General features: G+C 35.6%; 1 protein-coding gene across 2 annotated transcripts in view; it reads right to left on the minus strand.

The window, feature by feature from the left end:
* MON2 (MON2 regulator of endosome-to-Golgi trafficking) overlaps positions 1-13,586 on the minus strand; it is a 110,245-nt gene that overhangs the window by 53,808 nt on the left and 42,851 nt on the right. For both annotated transcript variants that reach the window (XM_077778817.1, XM_077778814.1), the window contains exons 11-15: positions 12,584-12,737; positions 6,652-6,884; positions 4,586-4,667; positions 3,816-4,000; positions 2,578-2,690 (exon numbers count right to left, since the gene is read on the minus strand). In XM_077778817.1, the coding sequence (XP_077634943.1) occupies positions 2,578-2,690; positions 3,816-4,000; positions 4,586-4,667; positions 6,652-6,884; positions 12,584-12,737 (767 nt within the window). The remainder of the gene's footprint in view (positions 1-2,577; positions 2,691-3,815; positions 4,001-4,585; positions 4,668-6,651; positions 6,885-12,583; positions 12,738-13,586) is intronic.

Genomic DNA, 13,586 nt, shown 5'->3' on the forward strand with positions numbered 1-13,586 from the left:
CTCAAAAGATGCAGGAAAAGCATTTGACAAAATACAGCATTCTTTCATGATAAAAACCCACAATAAAGTAGGGATAGAAGCAACACATCTCAACATCATAAAGGCCATATACAAAATACTCCGAGCTAGTATCATCCTCAAGGTGGAAAATCTGAGAGCTTTCCCCCGAAGGTCAGACACACAACAGGGATGTCCATTCTCACCACTGCTGTTCAACATAGTACTAAAAATCCTTGCCTCAGCAATCAGGCAACACAAAAAAACAACGGCATCCAAATCCCCAAAGAAGAAGTCAAACTTTCACTCTTCACAGACAACATGATACTCTGTAAAAAACTCAAAAGACTCCACCAAAAAACTGCTAGAACTGATACACAAATTCAGTAAAGTTGCAAGATATAAAATCAACATATAGAAATTGGCTGCATTTTTATACACCAATAATGAAACAGCAGAATATCAAGGTATCGATCTCATTTACAACTGCACCAAAAAGCATAAAATACCTAGGAATAACCCTAACAAAAGAGGTAAAAGATCTGTACACTGAAAACTATAGAAACCTATGAAAGAAACTGAAGTAATTGAAAACACCATGTTCATGGGTCAGAAGAACAAATACTGTTACAATGTTGATACTACCCAAAGCAATCTATACATTTAATGCAATCCCTACCAAAACAACACCAGCATTCTTCACAGAGCTAGAACTAACAATCCTAAAATTTGTATGGAACCTGAAAAGATCCCAAATATGTTGAAAAAGAAAACCAAACCTGGAGGCATCACAATTCCAGACTTCAAGATGTATTTAAAGCTATAGTCATCAAGACAGCATGGTGCTAGCACAAAAACATACACAAAGATCAATGGAACAAAACAGAGAATCCAGAAATGGACCGAGAAATGTACGGGCCAGGTAATCTTTGACAAAGCAAGAAAGAATATGCAATGGAAAAAAGACAGTCTCTTCAAATGGTGCTGGGGCAACTGGACAGAGACATGCAGAAGAATGAAGCTGGACTGCTTCATTACACCATACACAAAAATAAACTCAAGCGGATGAAAGACCTAAATTTAAGACAGGAAACCATCAAAATCCTAGAGGAGAAAATAGGCAACAACCTCTTTTTTTTTTTTTTTTAATTTTTTAATGTTTTTTATTTATTTCTGTGAAAAAGAGAGAGAAAGAGAGAGAGAGAGCGAGCGTGAGCAGGGGAGGGTCACAGAGAGAGGGAGACACAGAATCCGAAGCAGGCTCCAGGCTCTGAGCTAGCTGTCAGCACAGAGCCTGATGCAGGGCTCGAACCCAAAAACTGTGAGATCATGACTTGAGCCGAAGTTGGATGTTTAACCAACTGAGCCACCCAGGCGCCCCAACAACCTCTTTGACCTTGGTCGCAGCAATTCCTTACTAGACATGTCGCTAGAGGCAAAGGAAAGAAAAGCAAAAATGAACTGTTCGGACCTCATCAAGATAAAAAGTCTGCACAGCAAAGGAAACAGTCAACAAAACTAAAAGGCAACCAATGGAATAGAAGATATTTGCAAATGACCTATCAGATAAAGGGTTAGTATCCAAGCTCTATAAAGAACTTATCAAACTAAAAACCTAAAAAACCAGTAATCCAATGAAGAAATGGACAGAAGACATGAATTATCACTTTTCCAAAGAAGACATCCAGATGGCTAACAGACGCATGAAAAGATGCTCAACATCACTCATCATCAGAGAAATACAAATCAAAACCACAATGAGATACCACTTCACACCTGTCACAATGGCTAAAATGAACAACAGATGTCGGCAAGGTTGCAGAGAAAAGGAAACCCTTTTGCATTGCTGGTGGGAATGCAAACTGGTGCAGCCACTCTGGAAAACAGTATGGAGATCCCTCAAAAAATGAAAAAACAGAACTACCCTACAACCCAGCAATTGCATACTAGGTACTTATCCAAAGGATACAAAAATGCTCATTTGAAGAGGCATATGCACCCCAATGTTTACCACAGCACTGTCAACAATAGCCAAATTATGGAAAGGGCTCAAATGTCCATTGAATGATGAATGGGTAAAGAAGATGTGGTATACATGCACAATGAATATAATCCAACAATCAAAAAGAATGAAATCTCACCATTTTCAACAAAATGGATAGAACGAGAGTATACTGTACTAAGTGAAATGAGTCAGACAGAGAAAAATATCATGTGATTTCACTCGTATGTGTAATTTAAGAAACAAGACAGAAGAATATAGGGATAGGGAAGGAAAAATAAGATAAAAACAGAGATGAAGGCAAACCATAAGAAACTCTTAAATACATAGAACAAACTGAGGATTGCCAGACGGGTGTTGGGTGGGGGGGAATGCCCTCAAATGGGTGATGGGCATAAAAAGGCACTTGTTGGGATGAGTACTGGGTGTTGTTACACATAAGTGATGAATCACTAAATTCTACTCCTGAAACCATTATTACACTATATGTTAATTAACTGGGATTTAAAAAATGAAGAAAGTAAAGGTATAAAAGTTTTGCTGGATAGTTTGTAAACAAGGTATGAAAAGTATTTCACCATTACTGTTCCTTGAGGCTGGACTGCCAGAGGTTGACCCACTGCTACAACTTGCTGGTGAGATTCACTTGATGGACTTATCATCATAACACTTTGGCCCTGAATGGAATATGCTAGAATAAAAAGGAGAGCTTAAATAATTAAGATATACTTTTCACATTATTCAAAGTAATGTTATGTTTTAAAACATTAATTTGAGTAAACTAAGTTTAACTGTGACACTTATGTAGTTACCTATTATATATATGCAAACATTTTTGAAACTCAGGGTGTATAAAAACCAAGATTAATTTAAGCAAATTTAAAGTAATTTTCTATATAGTTTTTTAAAAATAAAAAACTTTGGTATATTTTTTCACAAGCAAAATAGGATTAGGACACATTAAGTATTTTAACATATATTCCCAGTAAACTTTTACAGTTAAAGTTAGAGGCCAAATCTCACATTTTCAGTTTGAAAACTAAATACCATCTTGAAACATATTTATATTACATGTAACAAACTTGAGTGTTTTCAAAGTACTCACCAAGAAAAAACATTTGAATGTTAAAAGCAGCATTATTGTTCTACCAGTTCCATTGAAAAAAATAAAAACAAAAAAAACACCACCATTTCTTTTTTTTACTTTATTTTTTAAAGTTTACTTATTTAAGTAATCTCTAGACCCAATGTGAGGCTCAAACTCATGACCTCGAGATCAAGAGTGGTGCGCATGCTCCACTGACTGAGCCAGCCAGGCAACCCCAAATCACCATTTCAATAGTATGACATAATTTACAAAAGACTTCCAGATTTATTTTCCTTTTAAAAAATTTTAATGTTTATTTATTTTTGAGAGAGTCAGAGTGTCAGCAGGGGCGGAGAAGAGAGAGATGGAGACACAAAATCCAAAGCAGGCTCCAGGCTCAGAGCTGTCAGCACCCATCTCGATGCGGAGCTCAAGCCTACAGATCATAACGTGAGCTGAAACTGGACACAACCAACTGAGCCACCCAGAAGCCCCAGAGATTTTTCTTTTATCATCACTATTATTGTTTAAAATTGGTATTATTCTCCCTGCACCCCCACTGTTTTAAAGAAATGGAAAAAATTTAAGCTCTGGGTCATTAACTTCTCGTAGAGGTCACAGTCAGTGAGTGAAACAGATAAGGCTTGACCTAGGAATTTCTATAATATTTTCTCTACATCATGTCACACCAGTAGATGAAAAAAAACTTTGAGTAAGCTAAAGTCTTACATTTGTTGGAAAGTGTGGCTGCGGTGGTGGTATTCAGTACAGTAAGAGCATAATGGGGAGGCAGGGAACCTTTGCATATTGCAGTTATAAAGGCGTCTCTTGAAGTTACAAGACCCAGTCTTCCACAAAGAGCAGCCATAGTCAGTTCAGCTTTTAAAATATTCTCAGTGGCAGCTTCATCTGTGCTGAAAAGATAAAGTATTTTATTTAATAAGATTAATTTATGTTTAATTACCCTGCAAACAGGATATGGAATTAGATATTCAGTGGAGTTTTAAGAAAATCTGTACAAAAATAATCAAAACACACTTAAGGAATGATTACTAATCAACATAATATATGAATATTTGAATTGGATAAAAGCAATATACAACACATATATTCATTACTGAAGAAAATGGTTAAGCAATCAAAGATTTAACTTAAAATATCAAACATTTTAAAATCAGTAAATTCTGCCATTCTGGAAAAAAATCAAAGTAACTGATAATCATCATCACTGTAAAAGTAGGAGTACGGCCTGAAGTGAAAAAAAAAACATTCTGTAATTTTAGGACTGTATTTTCCATTAAAACATCATGACAACTACCCGGCTGAGAAGCAGGGCAAGAAAAGGAGGAAGTGGGGAGGTGGCAGAAAAAGAATAATGCCCAATATATATAAAAAACTAATATTAAGAAATAAATCTTAAGAGAAATTGAAGTAATCATTTTAATGTTTGTTCCTTAGTAACTGCCACATGTAATATAAAAATTATAAAGATTTAATACCTGGCATCAAGAAGGAGTGAGAGAGCAGCAAGTAAACCACACCAGCAGGCATTCACCATTTCTTCCCAAACAGCTCTACTGACTTAAAGGACAAAAACATACAATACTTTGTGATAACGTAGTATTTGACAATATGTCATTCTAAAACCTCCCTGGTCATATGACAATACATTACATATTCCATCAACAACTCAATTGTTAAATACTAAAGCTCCAATATTTAAAATATATTTGAATAAATGAAAACTTAAAACCACACCAGAGTTTCAAAAATCAAGACGTTAACTGCCGTGTGTGTGTGTGTGTGTGTGTGTGTATGTGTGTGATGTCAGTTCCTTTTCCCTTCCCCTTCATTAGATCAAACTTTCAGCCTCTGTAATCAGCTAAGAGTGAGGCAGCATTAACAAGCTGGCGCAACCAGGAGATTGATACATATATATACACATTGGGATTTGAGAAAATAAAGTAAATCCACTGAATAAACTGGGACCAAGTTCTCACTGCTGGAGAAGGTAATTACAAACATAAAAAGTTGAAAATAAACCTTGTGGTATTAAACTAGAACTGGAGAAACCTCATTTACACAGATATTTTTACACAGACATTTTTAAAATGTAGAGAGATGTGTGCTTGTGTGTACGTGCATTTCCTTTTTAAGTAGTAAAACACACACTAGTGCCCATTTGTTAGTTTCCAAATACTATTCTAAACTAAAAGAAGCTAGAGCTCCTTAGAAAAATAACTGATTCCTGGGCTTGGCTAGAAAAACCCAAGATGAATTTAGAACATTTTGTTGTGTGAGATTGTAAGGTAGTGCTCAGAAAGTGATAAAAGGACACAGTGACCAGTTTAAAAGGGGTCCCACTGGCCATGTCAGGAACAATCTGAGTGTTAAACCAAATAATGATAATCATAGACTATAACCCTGCAATAAAGTAGAAATCCATTCTGCCATTCTGGAAAAAAAATCAAAGTAACTGATAATCATCATCACTATAAAAGTAGGAGAAGGGCTTGAAGTGAAAAAATTCTGTAATTTTAGGATTGTATTTTCTATTACAACATCAGGGCAAGGGGCAAGAATAGGAGGAAGGGAGGAGGTGGCAGAAAAAGAATAATGTCCAATATATAAAAAACAATATAAATGAATAAACTTTTAAAAAATGGGGGAAAAGGGAAAGATCTCTTTTATATTTTATATTAGTCTCAAAATATTTCTCCACAAAGAGTTCATAATTATTCTTACACTGAAGAAATCAGGCAGACATATTACCCAGATGATACAAGTTAACATTACCAAAAATGAGACATAGTGACACTGTGTGCTCCTGATGTGCTACTAACATTTCTATGGTAAAGATGAGTAAATTGAATCTAATTATGAGGAAACAAAAGATAAACCCAAACTGACCAACCTGTACCCTTCAAAAATATCAAGGTCATATAAAACAAGAAAAAACTAAGGACCTGTTCTAGATTAAAGGACAGTATAGCAACATGGAACTCAATTCAACATGTGATCCCAGAGTATAAAAAGATCTCATTGGGGGGGTACCTGGGTGGTTCAATCAGTTAAGCCTCTGACTCTTGGTTTGTGAGTTCGAGCCCCGCATCAGGCTCTGCGCTTGCTTGCTTGCTTGTGCTCTCTCTCTCTCTCTCTGCCCCTTTCCAGCTCACACTGTCTCTATCTCTCTCTCAAAAAAAAAAAGACATCACTGGGGCAACTGGCAAAATTTGAATGACGTCTGAGATTAGATAATACTGAGGGAATGCTAAATTTATGATGGGTATGTACTGTAGTTATGTAGGAAATTGTCCTTATTTTTTAGAAAACACTAAAGTAGTAGGAAGAAATTGGGCATCATGCCTGCAACAACTTACTCTCCAATGGTTAAAAAGGTAAAAAATATAATGACATATTAAATACAGTGATTATATAATATGGAAGTGTTAACAACTGGGAAATGAGGGTGAAGGATAAATGGGAACTCTATTATCTTTGCAACTTTTTGGAAAATTTCAAATTATTTCAAGATAAAAATTAAAAATACAGACATCACATATACCTATTTCCTTATCCATTTGGTCTGACGCTGACTGAGATTCTTGCTGTTCTGATGACTGTGTTGGTGAAGAAGCCGCTTCAGTGGTAGTCTGGCATTCTGTTTCAGCCTCTCCTAACTCTCCTTCAATCATACTAGTGATTCCACGTACAAGGTCTAGCAAACAATGGAATGCCACAGACATAGCATACCCTTCTGGTATAGTTGGGGGTTCAACTTTGTCCAACATCTCTAGGCTGAAATTATGAGAAAATTAGAACACTAATTAAAAGCCACAATACTGAAAAGTACTTCCATAATTTGCAGTTTACAGAAATTAAGAGCAACAAAACTGCAAAAGAGAATGGACATTACTAAGTTTGCATCATTTGGAGGAGGGATCCTTTCTCAGTATTCCAAGAAACTGGTTACAAAACTTAAGGTCTGACCACTTCCGTAACTAATTAGTTTAATAATTTACTTTTTTGCCTCTCCCCCTAAGATGTACCACTATTGTCATTAATTGTTGGCATTAGAAAAATAAAGACATGCAAAATAGAGTAAGACTAAATGGATTATAAAGCCTCTCAAACTCTGACTCAGGTACTTTCAAAATAAGATGCTATCAAATCGATCCTTTAAACAGGAAGATATTTGCCACTGAGAGATTATTATTGTGAGATCATCTCAGATACAATATGTCAACAGGGTAAGAATAATACTCAAAGTTTCAGTATGTCAAAGTCACACTTTAGAGCAGTTTCTACCCCATAGTTAGAACAAAGTGTTCAAAAGGAAAGATAAATCTTTTGTCTAAAATCATAGCAAATAAGGAGTTATGGTTTTAAGTTCCTTAAAACTGAAATCTGTCAAGATAAACCAATGGAAAAGAACTGGTGGTACTGGAACAACTGGATATTCATATGTAAATGAATGATGATGATCTCTCTACTGCACACCATATACAGAAGTTAACTCAAAATTAATCAATGACCTAAATATAAGGGCTAAAACTAAAAACTCTTAGGAGAAAACGTAGGCAAAAATCTTCATAACCTCACATTAAGTGCTGCTTGGTTAGACATGATGCCAAAAGCACCAGGAACAAAAGAAAAAATATACTGAATTCATCAAAATTAAAAAATATTGTTCTTCAAAGGATACTGTTAAGAAAATGAAAGGCAATCCACGGAATAGAAAATTTTTGAAAATCATATATCTGATAGGAGACTTAAGAAAATATAAGAACACTTGTAATAATAATAATAATAAAAATTAAAAAGGAACAAAGGATCTGAGAAGACATTTCTCCCAAGATGATATATAAAAGGCCAATAAAGCACAGGAATGAGATACTCAATGTCGTCAGTTTTTAGAGAAATGCAAATTGAAATGTGGTAAGATAACATTTAATGTCCACTAGGATGGCTATGATCAAAAGACTATGACAATAATCAAAAGACAGTAACAAGTATTACTCAGGATGTGGAGAAATCTGAACCCTCGTGCACTGTTGGTGAGAATGTAAAATAGAACAGTCTCTTGGGAAAATAGTTTGGCAGTTCTTCGAAAGTTAAACATCGAGTAGCTATATGATCCAGCAATTCTACTCCTACGTATATATCCATTAAAAATGAAAACATATGTCTAAACAAAAAAGTTACACACAAATGCTCATAGCAGCATTATCTCTAAAAGCCAAAAAGTGGTTAAGAACCCAAATGCCCATCAAATGATGGTTAAACAAAATGTACTACATCCATAAACAGGAATTATTTAGCCATAAAAAGAAGTGAACTACTGATATATCCTACAACATGGATAAGCCTTCAAAACAAGCTGAGTAACAAAAGCTTGAATAAAAGAATATTTATTATATGATTACATTTACATGAAATATCCAGAATAGGCAAAGCAGTAGAGACTCACAGTAGATTCCTGGTTGCTAGTGGGTGGGGAAAGGGAGACTGGGGAATGACTGCTAAAGGGGAAAGGGGTTTCTTCCTGGGGTGGTAAAAAAGTTCTGGAATTAAATGGCAGTTGTACAGCTTTTGAATACAATAAAACCATCAATTATACACTGTGAAAGGCTAAATTTTATGGTTTGTAAATTACATCCCATAAAACGGAAATCACTAAGACTACAATAAGAAAAGCCAATAAAAGGGGCACCTGGGTGGCTCAGTCAATTAAGTATCTGACTCTTGATTTTGGCTCAGGTCATGATCTCATGGTTTCTTGAGTTTGAGCCCCACATTGGCCTCTGCACAGACTCTCCAAAGCCTGCTTGGGATTCCCTTTCTCTCTCTCTCTCTCTCTCTGCCCCTCCCTGGCTTGTGCTCTGTTTCTCTCAAAATAAATAGAGAAACTTGAAAAAATTTTAATAAAAAAGAAGGGTTAATAAAACAATTCCCTATTCAAATTCTAAAAGTCCATGAATCATAATCAAGACTGGAGGTAAGCAATTTCTAAAGAAATGCAAAACTCAAACTAAATAGCTATCATTTGTTGTGCAATTACTCTCGGCCTGGAAATCTTAAGGGATTTTTTGGTGGATACTGTCATGTTTAAACTCACAAAACCTCTAAAAGACACAGATGATGAAATCAAGAACTAAGGCACCACCACTACTAATCAGCAGTTCTTAACCCAAATCTGACTCTAAAGTCTATCAATTGAGCCCCTAGCATGTGCCAACTCTGAGCACTGTAAATCTAAGCTCAAATGGGGAGGGTAAAGTTTCTGGATTCAACTTTAAGAGCCACACATTAAGTCTATCAGCACTAACTGTTTTTTCAGACAAATCTCTACTTTCAAAGAACAAAAGATCCACTGTGAAAATGCATCTAAAACAGACAAAATAATCCTAAATATCCAAAACTCCAATCCCCCGAGTCTTTGGTAAAGACTTTAAGGGCCAAAATAGGAGAAAAAGGTGAGTTATGTTTATTTTTACTTATACCACAGCCTAAAACATAGTCTATACTTTCTTACCTCAATATTTCAGGGCTATTTTATTAGAATCACTACATAAATTCCAGTTTTAGATAAAATGTAACTCATTTATTTAAATATTTTAAAGTTTACGTAAAGTTGCAAAACTGTCACAAGCCCAAGTTTGAAAGGAACCATAGTGTAAATAATCTGAAAGAACATGTCAACAATACTATGTCAAAACGACTTCTGTCTGTACATCACTTAAGTTTTCAAATGATTAGATACTTAAGAAGTCAATACAAGAACAGAATACACAATTAAGATTTATATGTATACTTCAAAGAAAATAGTAAAAATAACTTTATACTGAATCTCAAAACGAATGAATAAAAGATGCCAATACAACAGGGAAGTTTCATGCTAATCCATGTACAGAAGAGCACCCAATATTTTTTAGCTATTTTTTATTTCAGAGGTGAGTAATCTGTGTTTACAGCACTACAAAAATCTATTTAAATGTTCCTTTAAAGACTTAGTCCTAACTTTGTCTTCAAGTGAAATAATGTGCTATAGTTGAAATCACAGTAATTAGTAGTAAAACTAGGTCAAATCCAACTCTCTTAATTGACAAGAATTAAATTATTAGTAAACAATTGGCTTGCTCTGGGCTCCTGGGTGGCTCAGCTGGTGGAGCGTCTGACTCTTGGTTTCAGCTCAGGTCATGATCTTATGGTTCACAGGTTCAAGCCCCTCATTAGGCTCCACAATGACAATGTGGAGCCTTCTTGGGATTCTCTCTCTCCCCCTCTCTGTCAAAATAAATAAACTTAAAAAAATATATGTGCTGTTCTTTTAAAACAAAAAGAATACATTAAACAATTGGTTTCAGGGGCCCCTGGGTGGCTCAGCTGGATAAGCAGTCATCTCTTGGTTTTGGCTCAGGTCATAATCTCACAGTTTCATGGGTTCAAACCCTACATCAGGCTCTGTACAGGCAGCATGGAGACTGTTTGGGATTCTCTCTCCCCTTTCTCTCTGTCCCTCCCCTACTTACGTGGTCTCTGTCTCTCTCAAAATTAAACCACTGGCTTCAGACTTCCATTTTATTAATAAAAAGCAATTCTTACAACTTTGCCAAGTGTTTACTCTTTTGTCATTTGTTTTAATTTTTCTTCCTCAAGCGCTCATCTTCACTCTCTCCCTTTAACTATGCATTTGCTCAATCTTATATCCTCAGAGATCATTTCTGTCCCTATCCTCACCTTGATTACTCTCTATCCCCTTAACTTGTTTTTTCTTCAAAGAATTACCCACTACCCCAGGTGGTATTACATGTTTATTTGAACCTTTATTGACTATCTCACTAAATCATAAGCTCCATGAGGGCAGTAATTTAGTTCCATGTTGGGGTTTTTTCAACTTATAAAATGAGGTGGGAAAGTGACTGAGATCACTGTCTCCTTCAGTGCTAGAAATCTGATTCTTTTAAATTTGATACTCTAGTATGCTTGTACTACTGGCCTCTGTAGCAAGCAAAAGCTTAAAAGAGACTAGGTAACACTGTCTTTTAAATGACTAAGAATAACAATGAATTTTAGTTAAATATTTCAGTCCTCTATGACTCTATGCTTTTATAATTTTAGGCAAAATAAAGCTGAACAGCAAAATATGATTATACAATCAGAATGGCACACCATATAAAGTGATCATTTTAAACAGGTCAGAGAAAGGGGTAAAGTAAAGTAAAGGGGTGTGGGAGACATATAGGCTTCCAGTTCTTCCAGTTAAGGAATGAGTACGTGACAAGAATAAAAGACCTAGCAAAAGAATAGTCAATGATATTGTAACAGTGACGTAAGAGGTCAGATGGCAGCTACACTTGTGGTGAACACAACATAATGCATAAACTTGTCAAATCACTGTATTATATTGTACATCTATAACTAATGTAACATGTGTGTACTATACTCAGGTTTTCTTTAAATGTTTATTTATTCTTGAGAGACAGAGAGAGAGAGAGAGAGAGAGAGAGAGCGCGCATGCAATCAGAGGAGGGGCAGAGAGAGGGGGAGTCACAGAAACCAAGCAGGCTCCAGGCTCTGAGCTGTCAGCAGAGCCTGATGCGGGGCTTGAACTCATAAACTGTGACATCATGACCTGAGCTAAAGTCACACACTTAACTGACTGAGTCACCCAGGTGCCCCTATACTCAAATTTTAATAAATAAATAACCAAACCAACAAACTAGTGAGAGACTCTGCTTCACATTTTAAGTTTTGATTTACTGTCATCAGAGTAGTGTTTTAATTATACACCAAGCATTCAAAATGTATGAGTTAACTGCCTCACAATAGCTGCAACATTAAATCTACGTGGTGTTGACTGTTTTATCTCTGTAGTGCTGCAGTTCACTTCAACTTAAGAAAAATCAATAATCAACTGCCAGATAAGTATTTGTTAAACTGAAATGACTGATGAAAACACAAATAACAAATATGGAATCCATTAAACACTTTAAATTAATTAAACTAAAAGTACTGAGTGTTAAACCCTAACAATGTAATTACCCGAACAGTTAAAATCACTTTTCTCACCTATAGAATCCTGAAAGGTAAAGATATCACTACTCCCATTTTATAGGTGAAGAAACTTGAGATTTTTAAAATGTTAAATAATCTGCTGCTGGTAAAGTCGGTTAATATTAGAAGACCTAAGTCCAAAGGGTCTGAAATCAAGCCATATACATAAATCAAAAAGCCATATAACACAGCTGACTAGGTCCTCAGGTAAAGAAACCACATTGTGTTTCATAATGCTATTAACATGTCTACAAATAGACAAAAGAAAACAAACAATCCAATCCTCAGTAAAAATCTCAAAATATGGCCAAAAAAATTAGTTCTAAACTGTATTAGAATTACTAGGTTTAAAATTCAAACTATAATGCAGAGAGAAAGATTTTAGAATAAAATACTCACAACAGGAGCAATCATTACAAAATAAGTCGACTACTACTTACTAGGTGGCTTTTGCACTGCCTTGTACTGTTATAGTCAGAATAGGTATCCAAGTTCCTCTATATTCAAATGCTGGCAGCAAAGTAACACCTCCACCAATCCCCAACATTCCGGAGTTAGCTGGTGCTGAGACAGAGCCCCCTGCATTATTATTTCCTATTAGATAAGGAAAAGAAAGCAAGGATACCAATTTACTACTTTATTACAAATCAATGACATTCAAACATCTGTTCAATTAAAAAAAATTTGTTTTAGGAGCGTCTGGGAGGCTCAGTTAATTGAGCATTCAACTATTGATTTTGACTCAGTCATGATCTCAGGGTCATGGGACTGAGCCCAGAGTCAGGCTCCATCCTGAGTCTGGAGCCTGCTTAAGATATTCTCTCTCTCTCTTTCTCTTTCTCTCTCTCTCTCTCTCTCTCTCTCTCACCCTCTCCCCAAGTCCTGCTCTCTCTAAAAATTTTTTTTTTAATTTGTTCTACAGGAATGGATATTGCACAAATAAATGAAGTTTATCAATCCTGTTTTGGCTATTAGAAAGTCTCTCTGTCCCCCAGAACATGATTTCCGTTTTTTATTTTTTAGAGACAGAGAGAGAGCACAAGCAGGATAGAGTGGCAGAGGGAGAAAGAGAGAGAATCTTAAGCTGGCTCCATGCCTAGCATGGAACCCAACACAAGGCTCTCATGACCTGAGCTGAAATTAAGAGTCGGACACTTAACCACCTTGGCAACCAGGTGCCCCACCATGTCCTTTTTTATCAAAAAACAGTACTAATAAGTAAAACTATTGACAAACTTTATAATATACTTTCTGTTAGATCACTTTTTATCAGAGGTGAAAATAATGAATTAAAAAACCATTAATCAGATAGTAAAAAGTGGAAGCTAAAGAAGACAAACTAGAAGCTATACACTGATTTCCAAACAAGCTGAAGTCAAGTTCACCCATTTTGTTAAAAGAAAGACTAACAGACCTCCTAAGGTGGTGAACCAGACTCTTTAA

This window comes from Crocuta crocuta, unplaced genomic scaffold (genome assembly GCF_008692635.1).
Source record: "Crocuta crocuta isolate KB4526 unplaced genomic scaffold, BGI_CrCroc_1.0 scaffold791, whole genome shotgun sequence".
Taxonomy (NCBI): domain Eukaryota; kingdom Metazoa; phylum Chordata; class Mammalia; order Carnivora; family Hyaenidae; genus Crocuta; species Crocuta crocuta.